The 17,563-nt window shown below is 37.7% G+C and overlaps 1 protein-coding gene across 11 annotated transcripts in view; it reads right to left on the reverse strand.

Annotated features, from left to right (window-relative positions):
- The window catches only part of GPHN (gephyrin), a 444,048-nt gene that overhangs the window by 70,357 nt on the left and 356,128 nt on the right, over positions 1-17,563 (reverse strand). For all 11 annotated transcript variants that reach the window (XM_059693242.1, XM_059693272.1, XM_059693252.1 and 8 more), the window contains one exon: positions 3,782-3,919. In XM_059693242.1, coding sequence (XP_059549225.1) covers positions 3,782-3,919 — 138 coding nt within the window. The remainder of the gene's footprint in view (positions 1-3,781; positions 3,920-17,563) is intronic.

Here is a 17,563-nt window from a genome sequence, read left to right on the forward strand (position 1 = left end):
TCTCAGAATCCCCATGTGGAGAAGGGAAGGGAATCAATCATTTACTAAATTTGAAATATGGCAGCTTAGTGCAAACTAGATGATTTACATATATTATTTCCTTTAATAATATCTCACAATGATCTTATTGGGTAGATATTATTCCTATTTTTATGTATGAGAGAAATAAGACTCAGAGGGTTATGTAGCTTGCCCAAGGTCTCTCAGCTAGTTAAAAGTGAAGCAAGGTAAAGAGTATATTTGATGGCAAGTTCCTGCTGGTATACCTTACTTGCCTTTTCATTATTTCTGACAGCCCCTGAATCCTCAAGTAGAGTTAATGAATTCCTAGCATGAGCTGTGAACCATTTTGGTGAGGACCTCCTACTGTTTGAAATCAAGAGCTTCTGAATTTCTTCTAGAGGCAGTAATTTCTGCCTACCTTCAGGCAATTATCTAACTGTAAGTCAGAGACAGGGAGAAATACCTCTGCTGTGGTCAGTATTCTAAAAGAGACCACTGCTTCCAAGTGAGTTCCAACATCAAAGCTTGAAGTTTCCTTGACTCGAATTACTTAAGTGTTTTGTGGAAAAACAAAGATCCAAGGTTAGAGATGCTAAAGTCTTCGATCATTTAATCTTGAATAAGAAAGCCTAGAGCTAGTGATCTAAAATAATAACCTAAGAAAACATAACCTTTCTATTGAAAGCTCATAGTTTTTCCATTGTTAACTAAAAGAGACTGGGAATTACGGCGAATGGTGCCAGAATATTTTAATCTGCTTTACAGTAGCTAGTACAGTACCAAATGTGAAGCTGTAATTTATTCATGCAAAGCATTTCATAAGCAAAGAAAACGAATCAGAAGTGGCAGTCTTACATATATTATCCCCTGTTGTTATACCAGGTATGCCTCTCACAAGAAACCAAAGGAAGATATTTATAATCAATAGAGCGCTTGTTCCTTAAAGGCCTTGTTTGCAAGTAGAAACTGAAAATAGTAGAAATGCATTTATAGCCAAACCAGATGAAAACAAACAAACAAACAATACATACATGGACATCTAGGCACTTGCTTTAGAAGGATAATTTTTAATATTCTATTAAACAATAATCCATGAAGTTAATAATAAAGACCTAAATCAAAATTATAGCTTTGGGAATAGAAAACAAGGGATGGATTCAAGAGGACGTAGAAACAGCAAGTATTGTAGGGGTAAAGAATATAAGTTTAGTTTTGGCCATGTTAAATTTACTAGCAGCAAGCCCTGCCAGTGTGGCTCAGTGTTGAGCGTCGTCCCATGAACCAAGAGGTCATGGTTTGATTCCTAGTCAGGGCAAATGCCTGGGTTTCAAGTGTGGGGTGTGCTGGAGGTGGCTGATAGATGTTTCTCTCTCACTGATGTTTCTATTTCTCTATCCCTCTCCGTTTCTCTCTCTCTAAAATAATAGAAACATATTTAAATATTTACTAGCAGCATCATTACATTTGGTGTATAAGTCTAGAGCTCAGGCAAGGTCTGGGCAAGTGATATGGATTTAGAAATCATTTAATAGGTAGCATTTGAAATCATTGGCATGCATGAGGTTATTTGAAGTGCATGTGAAAGATATGAAAAGGACCAAAAACGAAAATGCTAAAGAAAGCTTATATTCAAGGAATGGACAAAGGCAGGCAAGCCTACAAAAAAGCCAATAAAGGAGACAATTATCTCATTGTTTCCCTGTCTCTACTGCACTATACGTGAGATCCATGGGGCAAAAGTGTTTTATTCACCTTTGTCTATCCAGGACTTAACATAGTACCTATCATTTGGTAGATGCTTAATAAATATTTATTGAACAAAATGAATTATGTTTCTATATATGATGATATTTTTTAAACACCTACTTAAAGTGCCTAGGCCCTAGGAGGTTTAATTATAATACTCTCTTGCATGAAAAATTGAGTTTGATCTAACTCAAAGGTTGAATGCACACTTCATCTTCATGAGTGGAAGCACTTGACAAGAAATTTAACCATCCATGAAGAGTTTGCTAACTTATAAGTGACAACTGAGTTGAAGAACAAATGAAGGAGAAACAAGCACATGAAGAAAAAAGAGATTCCATCTGACAGCTTTTTTTGGTTTGTTTTTTCCCCTAGAAGAACCTTATAAATGGCCACTTTCAATTCCGTTTTTGTTTTTTTTCTTCCTTAAAAAGACTAAAATTTCTGCTTAAATGACTTGGCATACTCTGAGATTTTTCTAAAAACTGCTGTTAGGGAAAACTCCCATGAAATTCCAAGGTCAGAGATGGTTAATTTATGTTTCTAATAGGTAAAGTATTACTTAAAATTTATTCCAACTTAAGTTTACATTTATATTTTCTGAATATGTCTTGCTGTTGATGGATATAAAAATATCTGAATATTCTACATTTAATAATAGCAAAAACCTATCTCATTAAAATTGATTTTGAAAACACATAGTTAATTAATTCCTAACTAATTCCTCACTCTAGTGAGCTTCTAATCTTTAGATCCTTTAATGAGGATTAATAATAAACCAAAAGTTTAAGCCTACTGATATACATATTTAAAAGAATGCAAGTCAGAGATATAGGATTAGGGTGAATTATATAAAAACAATTTTTGTCTAAGTACCATCAGTGAACAGAGCTAGAATCTGGTATTTAGAATTTCACTAGTATTAGGCCTCTTAATTTTAACATAATTTGTTTGATTACCTATCGTTATTTTAAAAAGTAAATATTTTTATTGATTTCAGAAAGGAAGAGAGAGGGCGAGATAGAAACATCAATGATGAAAGAGAATCATTGACCAGCTACCTCTTGCACGCCCCCCACTGGGGATTAAGCCCACATCCTGGCATATGCCCTCACTGGGAATCTAGTCATGACCTCCTAGTTCATAAGTTGATGCTCAACCACCAAGCCACTCTAGCCGAGCTCTGTCATGTAGTAAAAAGAATGGAATCTTGAGCCTTAGTCTTATTCCTTTTCAGTTGTTCTGAGTCTGAACTGCCTTGCAGAAAAATTAGGGTGTTTGTATAGATGCTCTCTAATGTTCATTGAAGTTAGAATATTTTATGATCTATGAATAAAGTATTTTTTAAAATCAATCCTATTGTGTTGTTTTTATCTGCATAACAAAAATAACTAAGAAACTGTATTTTATTGAGATTGCACTAAATATAACTTTCATGCTGAATTTTTAAGAAGGGGGTTGATTAAAAAGTGAAAACACTGGGGACACCACCTTTCCATTGTCCTTCCACAAACTGGTCTCAATGTGCTACTGAACTAAAGGGCAGAGAATAAGAAGATAGACGAAGCACAAAAACTGAGATCAGACTGGTTGTTCAGTGATCCATGGATCATTTAATGTAGTTTTTACATTTAAAAACATATTTTCCACAAAGGAAAACATGATTACAAGATACTTTAGTTATCTTCCATTTCTAACAGAAAGGACATCAGGAAGACTCAGAGTTAACTATTTTCCTCACTCAGTGCTAACAGCCCTCTTTTTGGTTTATAGTATTAGTATTTTGATGAACAGGAGAAACACAGCTACTTTATTCATTTTTTTATTTTTATGAAAAAGGAAGCTTTATGGATGTTTTACTCTATATACAATTAAGGCTGATTGTAGAGTTGAGTAGAAATAAGAAGTAAAAAGAATAATGATAATAACTGTGATAATCATTAATAACCTTTTCTTTCAGGAAACTGTTTATTAATGCTCTATGAATCTTACTTGGAGAAAAGTGAAAGGCAATGGACAAATATTATAGTACCTCGGTAGTTGATGATTTCTGTCCCAAGCACCGGAGTCATCTCCAGGACTGTGATGAAGGCTTTGTCCATAGATGTTAGAGGAAAAGGAGACATGCGGTGTCTTCTAGCCACCTTGGTGATATCAACAGCACTGTGACCTACACAGGAAGATAATTAACTAAGAATATGATGCGGAAACACTGATTAACAGTGGGACTCATAAATATCAACAACCCTCGGTTTCTTATATACCCAAATGAAGAATACAAGGTGAGAAATTTTCTCTTGCCAAAATATAGCCTTCTTTGATGGAACATTACATCAAGCTACCATTACCTCATGTGTCAAAACATGGTGAACTTTAAAGATAATACTGCCTAATTCTTTTTGTTTTTTTCCTAAATGTCTTTTTTTAATTAAAAACTTTTAATATTGACATTATTGCAGGTATTCCCCCTTTTATCCTCCTTTTCCCACCTCTACCCACTCCCCTCCCCCTCCCTTGGCTTTCACCATACTATTTAATTCTTAAATATCTTTATTTTTTTTATTGTTTAAAGTATTACAAATAGTAGTACATATGTCCCCCCCCCATTTGCCTAATTCTTTTAAAAAAATATTTTTATTGATTTCAGAGAAGAAGGGAGAGGGAGAGATAGAAACATCAATGATCAGAATCATTGACTGGCTGCCTCCTACATGCCCCACACTGGGGATTGAACCTTCAGCCTGGGCATGTGCCCTGATCGGGAATCGCACCATGATCTCTTGGTTCATAGGTCGATATTCAACCACTGTACCACACCAGCTGGGCTGCCTAATCTTTTGTGCATGTTATTATGTGCCGTGGCACTGGTCTAATTTAACTTACTCATCACAAGAACCTTATAGGAAGGCATCATTATTATCCTTATTTACAGATAAGGAAAGAGAGGTATAGAGAGATTATATGTTTTGGTCTAAATCACAGAAGAGCCACAATTCAAGCCTAGGTAGCCTGGCTTCAGAGTCCACGTGCTTAATCACTACACTAAACTTTGAACATTTAATGTGCTAGTTAGTAAAATGCAATACCCAAACTTGATCTTATCTAGGATTTCATAGAAAATTTTCTTTCTTCTGAAAAGTCATAGAAAAAGGTTATTACTTAGCTACCCCCTATATAACCTCATCTAGTCTCATGAAATTAATGTCACCCATTCACTAAAATTCCTAATTTTATATCTCTAATCCCAACCTCTACTGGTGACTCTAGGATTGTAGGCCATGCAAATAGCAGTGGATAAGAATATATATATATTTCCTAACATAAATCATCCAACATGCATTTGGATATGTAACAGGCATTTCAAGCCTAACCTGTCCAAATCAAACTCTTGATTTCCCACCCTCCTAGCCTACCCAAACAATTCCTGTTCTCAGAAAATAGCAACTCTGTTCTTCCAGTAATTAGTCTAAAACGTTGGAGACATCCTTGGTTTTTCTTTTTGTCAGAACCATATCTAAACTACCTTTGAAATACCTCTAGGATCTGATCATTACTCACCATCTCTACTGCTGCCACAATGGCTGAAACTATCGCTTATTTTCTGGGAAACTGAATAGCCTAACCGGTCTCCCTGTTTCTATCCTTGTTCACTACAATTTATACTCCACAAAGTAGTTATAGTAATCCTTTTAAATTGTAAATTAGATTGTACTAATCTCTGCTCACACCCTCCAATGACTTTCCATTTCACTAAGAGTAAAAGCTTTGCTAAGGCTTACAAAGCCCAACATATTATGGCCCCAACTGTGCTCACCTATCATTTCTCCCCTTGTTCTCTGTGCTCTAGCTATATTGGTTTCTTGTTTGTCCTTGAGCATGCCAAATGCATCTCTTTTCAGGGCCTTTGTATTTGCTGTTGTTGTTGTTTTTTAACTTGGACCTTTCTTCCCCAGATATGACTCCATTGATTCTTCATTTCTTTCAGGTCTTTGCTAAAATATCACTTCATCAGAGGGTCTTTGTTAAACATCCTATCCTATATAATAAAAGCCTAATATACTAAGTGTCCGGTCGTCCACTTCTCCATTCAACCAATCAAAGTGTAATATACTAATGATAAGCTAAGGTCGCTCAACCACTCGCTATGACGTACACTGACCACCAGGAGGCAGATGCTCAATGCAGGAGCTGCTCCCTGGTGGTCAGTGTGCTCCCACAGGGGGAGTGCTGCTCAGCCAGAAGCTGGACTCACGTCTGGCGAGTGCAGCGGCGGTGGCTGCACTCGCCACACACACAGACACCGAGTGCATGAATTTCATGCACCAGGCCTCTAGTATAGAATATTACCTATCATAACTATTCTCCTTACCCTACTTTACTTTTCTTTATAGATATGTACATATATCTGAATATATGTATGTGTGTATATTATATATATATATGAATATTTATAATATATACTTATATTTATTTGTGTTTTAGCCTTCTAAGGACAATGTAAGCTCCATGAGAGCAACAACTTTATCTTTTTGTTCAGTGTTGTTATCCCCAATACTTAGAACAGTATCTGGCCCATATTAGGTAATAAAAATGAAATATTTGTTGAATTAATAAATTAATCATTTACTGACAAAAAAGGGACTTCTTAGAATACTATATCTCCATTCATAAATAACCTGACCTTTTCTTTGGAACTTTAAGGTTCTATAGCTCAAAAGGTAAACAGAAAAGGAATAACTGCAGATACTGTTGCTTGGCTATGCTAAATTGCCGGGGTCCAACCCCAGCAGGTCCAGGGGTCCCCAAAGGCGTGGACGGAGTCAGCGAAGAAGGAAGGGCATGGAGACAGTGTTCAGTTGATCTCTTGCCAGGCTCCGCCTCCAGGCTCCGAGGCCAGTCCCGGTCCAGGATCCTCCGGCATGCTCTCGCCAGCGAAGTTCTTCTGTCTCTAGAGAACGTTCTGTGTAGGTTCTGTGCCTAGGCTCTGTCTCTCTTGGTCCTGTCTTCCAAGCCCTGTGTCCTTAGTTCTGTGTTCTGAGTTCTGTGTTCTGAGTTCTGTGTTCTGAGTTCTGTGTCTTTCTGTCTTGTTACAACTGTATTTATACCAGTTGATTCAATCCTATCAATCTCTATTACAAAGGTTAGGGCGTTTCTTATCTCCATTCCAGGGAGAAAAGATTATGTAGTTTAAGCATGATTGTTCGTAGTTAAAGGGATTAATTACCCGCCTGGCACTTAGTTGAGGGGTTTTATTCCCTCCCTAACTTCAGGGGAAAATCCCTACCTGGGGATTCAACCTTTCTCGGAGAGGTGACTTTGGTTAAAACACAGCGCCAAGAAGGTGAGCAAACATATTAAGAACCGTATGCCATATATGCCAGGTCCCTTGAAACAGCAAGGATGGACCGGCTCCCGGCACTAAATACTATCCACAACTCCCTTCTTCACTAGCCACCTTGCAGCTACAAGTGTTTATATGATATAGTTCTGGCCAAGGAGATGTAGAAAGTTCCTAGGGAAGGTTTCCCATTACAAATAAAAAGATAAAGATATAAAGTTTTAAGAGGAAAAAGCTCTTGCCCTCCTACCTTCTTTCTACTCGGACACAGCGAGATACGGAAGGTGCTGTAGCAATTTTCAATCATGAGGATGAAAACCCACTCATAATTATGGAAACACGAGAAGAAAAAAGAACCTGAACCTCTAGTGACAATGTTGAGCTGCTGACAAGTCTTCAGCTGCCTGCTTCCAGACTTTTGGTATATGAGACAAATAAACGCGCATCATTTTAATCTACTCTACAATGATGGTATATATCTCTCAATAGTCTGTTAGTTACTGGTTACTGTAATTTATTAAATTTAGTACAGTACTCTTACCCCAACCCAAGCCGTTGCCTCATACATGACTTAAAGGTACTGCCTCAAAGACTTTACATTCTAAGATAATGACGCTGTTATAAGTACGTAGAGAAAAGTACATAAAAAGATGATTATAATTATGATACTCCTTCCCATGGACAATCATACAATTAAAAATTTTTCAAAGCTTCAAGAACCTTAAAGTTTATTTAGTGCTGAATATGAACAATATTTTCTATTCAGAATTTTAGTGAATATTTAAAAAAAGATTATGTGTGATTTATCATTCACTTACAATTGAAATATAAATATTATTTATAACTCACTTTCACTGAAGTCCTGGTCTCATCATTCATATATCATAAAACATCTTACCACAACCAGTATAACTGGGGAGAATGGTGGAGATGCTTCTGCCTTTAACTCAGGTTTATAGATTTCAGATTTAATCTTTCCTAAGATAAGCTTTCTTTATGGTGCAAATTTTGTGTAATCTTACAAAAGCTGTCCTTTTAAAATGTTGTTCCTGAGGAGAAGACTGTACTTTTCAATTGTGCGGAGTTTATTTGTGGAACACGTGTTGTAACAGAATAGAATATTTCTTATTAAAAAGCAAGTCTGATTATCAGTGACACACACACACTGAACAAATATTTATCCAATGCATTTTACGAGTCAGGAACAGTTAGGGACTTGGGAAACACAGAGTAAGCTATACCCTGCTATGAAGAACATTACAGCTCAGCAGAAAGAACGGACATGTAAGTAGATAAAAAATAAAAGCAGGAGGTTATGAAACCATCTGATGGCTCAAACTACAGAAATAAGTAGTTTTCTCTCTCCGTGTCTTTTAATTGGAAATTGTAATGTGGGTATCTACCAGCCTGGAAAAATATTCCCCGCCTTTAAAATAATTTGCTCCTTGTTTATATTTTTCTTATGGCACCAATCACTCTCCTTTTTATGTTAGAGGCATTTAAATATCTGCCTTCCCTATGTTAGTTGATTGTAAACTCCTTGAAGGCAAGATCTACTACGTCTTATTAATATCTGTATCATTTGTCATATTTAGAACAGTGCTTTTCCTTATACTTACAGTAGTTACTGAATAAATACTTGTATGTATGAATAACAAATCTTCCAAACAAAGTCAAGTTGGGAAGGGAAAGACTCAGTGATGCTTCCTGCTCTGCCCTTTTGCTTCTCTAAGCCCTCCGATATTTATAGAATCTCTGCTACAAAGTGATTGCTCACTGGATAAATAATACAAACTTTGATGCTAATGCCTTAATATTGGTCCCTGGCTACACTATTTGCATGTTATCACAGGGGCCTTCTGGATATATAGTAAATTAACTGAAAGAATTGTCTCAAAGGAGGAGTATTTTAATTCTCTGGTACATTAGCAGGTTTGTGTGTGTTCTTAACAAATATTTACTGAGTACATTCTATGTGCCAACAGGTGTCTTCCCACTTCAAGACCCACTCAAAATCACACTAAGAATAGTCAGCTACTTCACCAATAAAGAAAGTTTAACTTGATCCTATAAATATGAGAAAACAGTATTTGCAACTGACCTACACACAAGAATAAAATTAATAAAATAGACAATAGCTGTTCTTTTTACGTAAAAAGAACTACTAAATAACATTGCACACCTAGTTGTGTTTTATCCTTGCAATGTACAAGATGACTATCATATAAGATCCCGGGTAACAAAAAACTGTAGCCAAAATAAGTTTGAAAACCATTGATCTAGGTGACCCAGTGCTCTCATTTCCAAATCAAAAGTGAACAAACATTGCTCCAGGGACAGCACCAGGGACAGACACAAAGAGGCACTAGCAGCTGGAGGCCTAGGCTGACACAGCACTCACACGTACAGTAGGGGGTCTCATGCAGGCTTCCCAAGGGCAGCCCATTTTTAGAAGGCATACATTTCCAAAGTAAATCTGGTAAGCAAATAGTTATGTTTCCTTTTGTGGTTTGTTTCCATTTTTAAGAGAAACATAATTCCAATAAAGACAATTGTTTTCTGATGTTGACACTTGATTTACAAGAAGCTTCAAAATGAGAGCAGAAAATTTAAGAATACTTATCTCTGACTTCCCTTATTTTGCAACTTACAACCTCAAAAAGCACTTCTCTTTAGTCATTAGAGAACTCAATCAGGCAGGGAAAAGGATCAAGACATATTCTCTCCTAAACCCCAATCCTCTTCTTGATTCCGAGCCTACCACAGGAATCTGATAGAAGAAAAAAAAATTGAGGGAAAAAAGCATGCAGTTTTGTGTCTTGAAGGTAAGATGGGTTATAGCCCATTCAGTGGTCCATAAAACCCACTTAGGCAGAAGGAGGAAATGAAGAAAAAAAAATATTTTTTTTAAAAAGTAAGAAGGTTACAATGAAAGGAAGTTTGGTGTTTGGATAGAGAAAATATCCGAAATTTAATAGAAAGTTTGGATAGTTTTTTTCTATAAAGAAAAAACTATTTCATGGCCACAAATATATTCTGATTGCTACCTTACAAATGAATACCAATGGTCACAAAGAGGATCTGTGAAGACATTAGCACCATTAAACTCATATATATCACAATGCAAAACAAAACCAACATGTGAAAATATGCCCTACTGAGAAGATTATAGTGTTCAAGGGAATATTTATTTTAACTTACAATAGTAAAATTAACTAGTAATATATGGCTGTTAGTGCAAATTTTTAGGTGGGCTAGTGAGTTTGACAAAAATAAGCTACGAAACACTCTAGGATTTGGGATTTTTACTTGAGAGTGAGGGTAGGGATAAGAAAAGGAAGTCTAGACATCTTCCCCACTAATAACAAGCTTTCCAACTGAGCGAAGGGTAACAGCATGAATTATTATAACATCTAACATGACAGCATTCTTCTACAATGGTTTAGTTTTCTGAACTAGATATGCAGGATTAAAGCAATTTTAAATTAGCCACGGATTAATGATCTAAAGATTTCTCTAAAAAGCCTAGATTTCCATAAGTAAACTGAACTTGTCTCATTTATATTTTCTGGCACATAAGTTTAGAGATGGGGTTGATTACATTAGTTCAGGATCTTTGCAGGTACTCAAAATGTACTATCTTCTATGCTGAAGCTGTAATCACTAAAAAACCCATCTAATAAAAAAGTAATATGCAAATTAACCATCACTTTGCAATAAAGATGGCAGCACCCATAGCAGGGGCAGGATGCTGGCGGCATCACCCCAGCAATGTGAGCCCAGCAGGCATTGCTGTGGCAACCTGGAGCAGGCAAGTGCCCAGCAGGGCCTGCTGGCGGGTCACTGTGGGGACTCGTGAGCAGGCAAGCGCGGCCTGCTTGCAGTCGCCATGGTGTGGAGCAGGCAGGCCCTGCAGAGAGCAGAGAACCACGGGGAGCGGGCCTAAGCCATCAGTAGGACATCCCCTGAGGGCTCCCGGATTGGAGAGGGTGCAGGTCGGGCTAAGGGGCCCCCCTTCCCCCCCCCCCCCCCCATGCACGAATTTCGTGCAACAAGCCTCTAGTACAGTGACGACGAACCTTTTGAGCTCGGCGTGTCAGCATTTCAAAAAACCCTAACCTAACTCTGGTGCCGTGTCACATATAGAAATTTTTTGATATTTGCAACCATAGTAAAACAAAGACTTATATTTTTGATATTTATGTTATATATTTAAATGCCATTTAACAAAGAAAAATCAACCAAAAAAATGAGTTCGCGTGTCAGAGGTGTCATAGGTTCGCCAATCATTGCTCTAGTACTAGAGCAGTGATGGCGAACCTATGACACCTCTGACACGCGAACTCATTTTAAACAGCTAGGGACTTTGGTAAGTCAAAGAATGTGTGGTTCAGGTATACAAAGCATTTAGTCTTTCATGTAAATCTCTCAAATTAAGTGAAATCAGGTATAAAGCTCTCAGGAAACACTGGTAACAGTAGTGTTCTAAGGCTTGGACTACAGGACACTTTGCATATTTGAAAATAATTTCTTGTATTGTTTCAATAATAGTTTTATGTCTTCTATTTGTTTATTCAAAATAATGAGACTTACAGCATTCTGATAAAACCTAGAAACCATGGCTGAAAGAACTGTTATTTTTTTTTAGAGTTGTATGGTATTGAGCATAGACACATAACAGTGTAGTGACAGGCAGAGGGAAAGGGAAGTGGGGAATAGGTGGAGGTGGGTAAGGTGGGGGAAAGGGAAACAGAAAGAGACTGTCTGAAGTGATGGCCGCACGATGCAGTTTGCAGATGTTTTACTGACCTGTATATTTGAAAATTGTACAGTTTTGTGAACCAGAGTTACTCCAATAAATTCAATTAAGAAATATTAAAGCAAAGTATTCTTGGAAATTTTATGCATCAAGATTATAAAACAGGGCATTGTTGTCACAAAATGTGTGCTCTATAATTTATATGCTAGGTTCATTATCACCCACAAGATAAAACTCAAATTACTTAGAATAATATATAAAATCTTTTCTTGCTTCCTTTTCAGCCTCATCATTCATTACTCCATCACTCACAAAATTGTTTCCACTGTAGATATTAGAATATACCACACTATTTCATATTTTCCTGTCTTAGCACATTACGTTATTTTTGACTAGAATAAATTTTCTTTCATCTTTTTATTTTCATGTGAAGTTATTCTTCCTTCACAACTTTTTTTTTTTTGTAAGGAAGTACTCAATAATGATAGGAACATGCCGAAAGGATCTTGGAGTCAACTTTTTGAAAAGACTCCCTTTGGCTAAACCTGGGAAAACTTAATCAAAATCAATTAGGAGAGCAACAGATTATATAATCTACTAGTGGCCCGGTGCACAAAATTCATGCACCGGGGAGGGGGGGGGTGTCCCTCAGCCCGGCTTGCACCCTCTCCAATCTGTGAGCCCTCTTGCAATCATGGACTGCTGGCTCCTAACTGCTCACCTGCCTGTCTGCCTGATCTCCCCTAACCACTTTGCATGCCAGCCTGCTTGCCCCCAACTGCTCCCCAGCCGGCATTCTCACCCTCAACTATAACCCCATGCCGGCCTGATCACCCCCAACTCCCACCCCCACCCGCTGGCCTGCTCACCCCCAACTGCCCCCCCTGCCGGCCTGCTCACCCCCAACCGCCCTCCCCTGCCGGCCTGATTGCCCCTAACCACCTCTGCGACAGCCCCGCCACCATGGCTTTGTCCAGAAGGTCTCCCAGAAGGTCTCCCAGGCTGATTGGCACATTACTCTGTTATTAGTATATTTGTCGTCCTTCCGGACAAAGCCACCGTGGCGGGGGCAGAGACAGAGGCAGTTAGGGGCGATCAGGCCGGCAGGGGAGGGCGGTTAGGGGTGATCGGGCCAGCAGGCAGAGGGGTTAGGGGTGATCAGGCAGGCAGGCAGAGGGGTTAGCGGCGATCAGGCAGGCATGCAGAGTGGTTAGGGGGATCAGGCAGGCAGGCAGGCGAGTGATTAGGAGCCAGCGGTCCTGGATTGCGAGAGGGATGTCTGACTGCCAGTTTAATTTTGTGCACCGGGCCTCTAGTCCTATATAATAAAAGCCTAATATGCTAAGTATCCGGTCGACTGGTCGGTCATTCAACCAATCAAAGCATAATATGCTAATGATATGCTAAGGCCGCTCAACTGCTTGCTATGACGTGCACTGACCACCTGGGGGCAGACGCTCTGACTGGTAGGTTAGCTTGCTACTGAGGTCTGGCCAATCTGGACTGAGTGAGATGGCTGGGCATGCCCTGGATCCCCCCCCAGGGTCCCTCCCTGGTTCGCCAACCTCCCGTGTCTCTCCTTGGCTCCAGTGGGGTTCCTCAGCCTGGCCTGCACCCTCTCGTAATCCAGGACGCCTCGGTGGATGTCGGAGAGCCGGTTTCTACCTGATCCCCCAGGCCAGGCTGAGGGACCCCACTGGTGCACTAGTTAGGGCACCGAGCCTCTAGTTGTGAATAATGCTACAATGAATATGGGTGTGCAAATACCTCATTCATATTTTGTTTACAATTCTTTTGGATATATATTCAGAAGTGGGATTGCTGGAGCATATGAGAGTTTCATTGTTAAGTTTTTGAGGAATTGGCTTACAGTTTTCCCTAGTTGCACCATTTTACAATCTCACCAACAGTATACAAGTGTTCCAATTTCTCCACATTCTCACCAACACTTGTTATTTGTTTTTTGATAGTGGCCATCCTAATGGGTTTTGTTTTGATTTGCATTTCCCTTATGTTTAGTGATGTTAAGCATGTTTTCATATGCTTGTTGGCATTTGTAGATCTTCTTTGGAGAAATGTCTATTCAAGTTTTTGCCCATTTTTAAATTGTTTTGTTTGTTTGTTTGTTATTAAGAAGTGTTCCCTCTTCTTCAAACTCTTGTCAGAATTTGAGAAGAACTGGCTTTAATTCTATGACAGAATTCAATAGTGAAAGCCTCTAGTCCTGGGCTCTTCATTAGGAGGCTTTGATTACTGATTCAAACTGCATTTCTTCTAGGTTGCTTAATTTGTTGACATATAAGTATTCATAGTAGTTTCATAATTCCTTTTATTTTTGTGGCATCAGTTGTAGTATTTCTTCATTTTTAATTTTAATTATTGAGTCTCCTTTCTTTTATTCTTAGTCTAGCTAAGGGTCTGTGAAATTAGTTGATGTTTTTGAAAAATCCAACTTTGTTGATTTTTTCTATTTTTTAAGTCTTTATTTCATTTATTTTTGCTTTAATCTTTATTATTTCATGCTAAAACTTCAATCATATAGAAAAACTATACTCTTTTACATCTTTCCGCTCCTACTTTGTTAATTATGTTACAAATTACATCTTTATATATTGTGTATGTAGTAACATAGTCTTATAGTGTTTTTATGTTTTTGTCTTTTAAAAATCTATGACATAATTAAAGGTGCTTTATGTAACACCATTACAATATTATAGAAATCTGTATTTGTCTATATAGTATCTACCTTTACTGGTGAGTTACATATTTTAATATGCTTTTGTGTTGCTGTTTACTGTCATTTTATTTCAACTTGTAAGACTGTCATTAGCATTTTTTGGTAAGACAGGTCTAGTGCTGATAAACTTGTCAGCTTTTGTTTATCTACAAAAGTACTTATTTATTCTTAATTTTTGAATAACAGCTTTGTTGGACATAGTGCACTTGGTTGGCTGAATTTTTCTTTAAGCACTTTGAATATATCATCCCACTCCCTTCTGGAAAGTATCTTGCTGAAAAAGACACTGATAACCTTATGAAAGCTCCCTTACACAGGACGAGTTGCTTTTCTCTTGCTGCTTTCAAAATCTTCTCTTTATATTTGACTTTTGACAGTTTAATTCTCTTATGTTTTAGTGTGGGCCTCTATGGATTCATCTTAATTGAAATACTTTGAGCTTCTTGAATTTTGATGTCCATTTCTTTCCTCAGATTTGAGAAAATTTCAGCCATTATTTCTTCAGATCGTTCTCTATACCTTTTTCTCTCTTCTCTCCCTTATCAGATGTTATCTGAAAAGTCCCTTAAGCTTTCTTCACTTCTCTTCATTTCTTTTAAATTTTTTATTATTATCTTTTATTTATTTTCTTTTTGCTCCTCTGACTTGATAATTTCAAATGATCTTTTTTCCAAGTTCTTTCTTCTGCTTAAGTCTGACTGAATGTCTCCAGGAAATTTTTCTGTTCAGTTATTATAGTATTCAGTTCCAGGATTTCTGTATGGTTCTTTTCTTTACAGTTTCCAACTCTTTGTTGAGATTCCCATTTTGTTCATGCATAGTTCCTGATTTTGCATAGTTGTTTGTGTTCTCCTGTAGCTTCAAAAAAAATTACTTTGAATTATTTGTGAAGAAATTTGTAGATTTCTCTTTCTTTAGAGTTTGTTTCTGGAAATGTATATTTTTCATTTGATTGGGCTATGTTTCCCTGTTTCCTCATGTGCCTTGTAATTTTTTGCTAAGTTTATGCACTTGGAAAAATAGTTACATCTCCTAGTCTTCATAAATTGGTTTCATATAAAGAAAGACTTTCACCAATCAGCCCGACTAGAGGTTCTGGGGGCCTATGAAAATTTTTTCTCTTGGCTGTGTGTATAATTTCTTAACCAAAGATTTGCCCAATTTATTTTTTCAGGAGCCCACAATCTCTTACTCCTTTAGGTGCTGCAGCTGCAGGCCACTCTTCATTCCTTTATTCTCAGTGGCCCCCTGGCATCCAAAGCATGCTGGCTCACATGCCTCGAGTCAGCTGAGATAGAAACCAGTTCTTTGGGCAACCTCCCCAAAAAACCTGAATCCTGGGACATATGCTCTACTTTTTTCCCTTCTTCCCAAGGAAGAAGCAGTGAATTGGTTGCCTTTTCCCCATTTCACTGAGCCATGGCAGCCTCTACATCACTTCAGGCTCTCAAGCAGTCAATACCCTCCTGTGCTTTTAGTGGCCCCAGGCACCAAACTATGGCAGTCAGGCAAGACAGAAACCAGTTCCTTAGGCAGCCTTCTGAACACGTGAACTGTTGAGAGAGAAAATGGAATGTGCATTCATTCTCCCTTCAGTGACAGGCTGCAAGCCAGGCATTCTCTGCTGATCACGGTGATCTGTGCTGGTTTGGTGGAGGAGAGATCACAGGTAAAATGAAAAGGCTCTTCTTCCCATTTTAATGCAGCTGTTCTTGGCTTTGTGCTCACCTGGGGTATTGCAACTTATTAACTGGTTTCTGGATTTCTCATAAAGGTATTTTGGTCCATATATTGTTTTTAAGTTGTGTCTCCGTGGAATAGAGGGGGGGGGGGACATCCTATTCCACGATCTATTAATGTTTTTAGCTATACCAATATACAATATTGACAATGAGGAGGCTGAAAAGGGTGACTCGCCCAGCTGGCGTGGTTCAGTGGTTGAGTGTTGACCTATGAACTTGGAGGTCAGGGTTTGATTCCTGGTCAGGGCACATACCTAAGTTGCAGGCTTGATCCCCTGCAATGTGGGGGCATGTAGGAGGCAGCCGATCAATGATTCTCTCTCATCAATGATGTTTCTATCTCTCTATCCTTCTCTCCTCCTCTCTGAAATCAATAAAAATATATTTAAAAAAAAGGCTGACTGAAAGTGATAAATGAATCACAATTTTTTATGTTAAAAAAAGTGATAATCTAGGAAAATAAGACAAGTGAGATACAATTTAAATCAAAGATAAGTACTATGTATGAAATTAGTAAATTTCACAAATAAATGAGAACTTGGTAATTAAACTATATGAGGGTATATGAAAGATATAGTTGACTTATTTAGGATATTAGATGAGAAAGTTAAGAAGGGTAGTGTTTATAAATGGTATCTCACTAAATTCTTATGGAAGTGAACTGCTAATTGTCTTTAGTTGTCTAAAGAAAATTTGAATAAGTGATGATAAATTGCAGTTGTATAATTCAGTAAGTGCCAATTAAGATGGTAAGGGATTAGATTATAGCAGAAAAGAATTAGGAAAATTATTCTAAAAATAAGACTACAAAAATTTATCATACTTCTTCAAGAACTATTTCATAATTCTTTTTACTGAGAATCATAAAGAAAAGAACGTCATGTTTTTAGGAGCAAGGTATAAGAAAATTAACTAGAAGACTTATTTATCTAGGACAGATTAAAGGGCATAAAAAAGTATGATAAAATACTCCAGGCAAGAGGTAGTTATTGGTCCTGAATCTGGGTGGCAGAATGTATATAAGGGCAGAATGAAAACATCATATAATTTGAAGAAAAGGAGCACCTAAAAAAATAGTATTGGTAAGAAGGACATTTTTGATAATGTTTATTATTTTCCCTCTCAGTTTCAACTCTGATTTCTTACTTGAATGTTCTACTGTTCCTTGCCTGCTCTGCTTGCCCAACATTTTCTTCTCATTTATTTACATACTCACACACTGAGCCCATTTAGTGAGG

Source organism: Myotis daubentonii, chromosome 1, assembly GCF_963259705.1.
Source record: "Myotis daubentonii chromosome 1, mMyoDau2.1, whole genome shotgun sequence".
NCBI classification, from domain to species: domain Eukaryota; kingdom Metazoa; phylum Chordata; class Mammalia; order Chiroptera; family Vespertilionidae; genus Myotis; species Myotis daubentonii.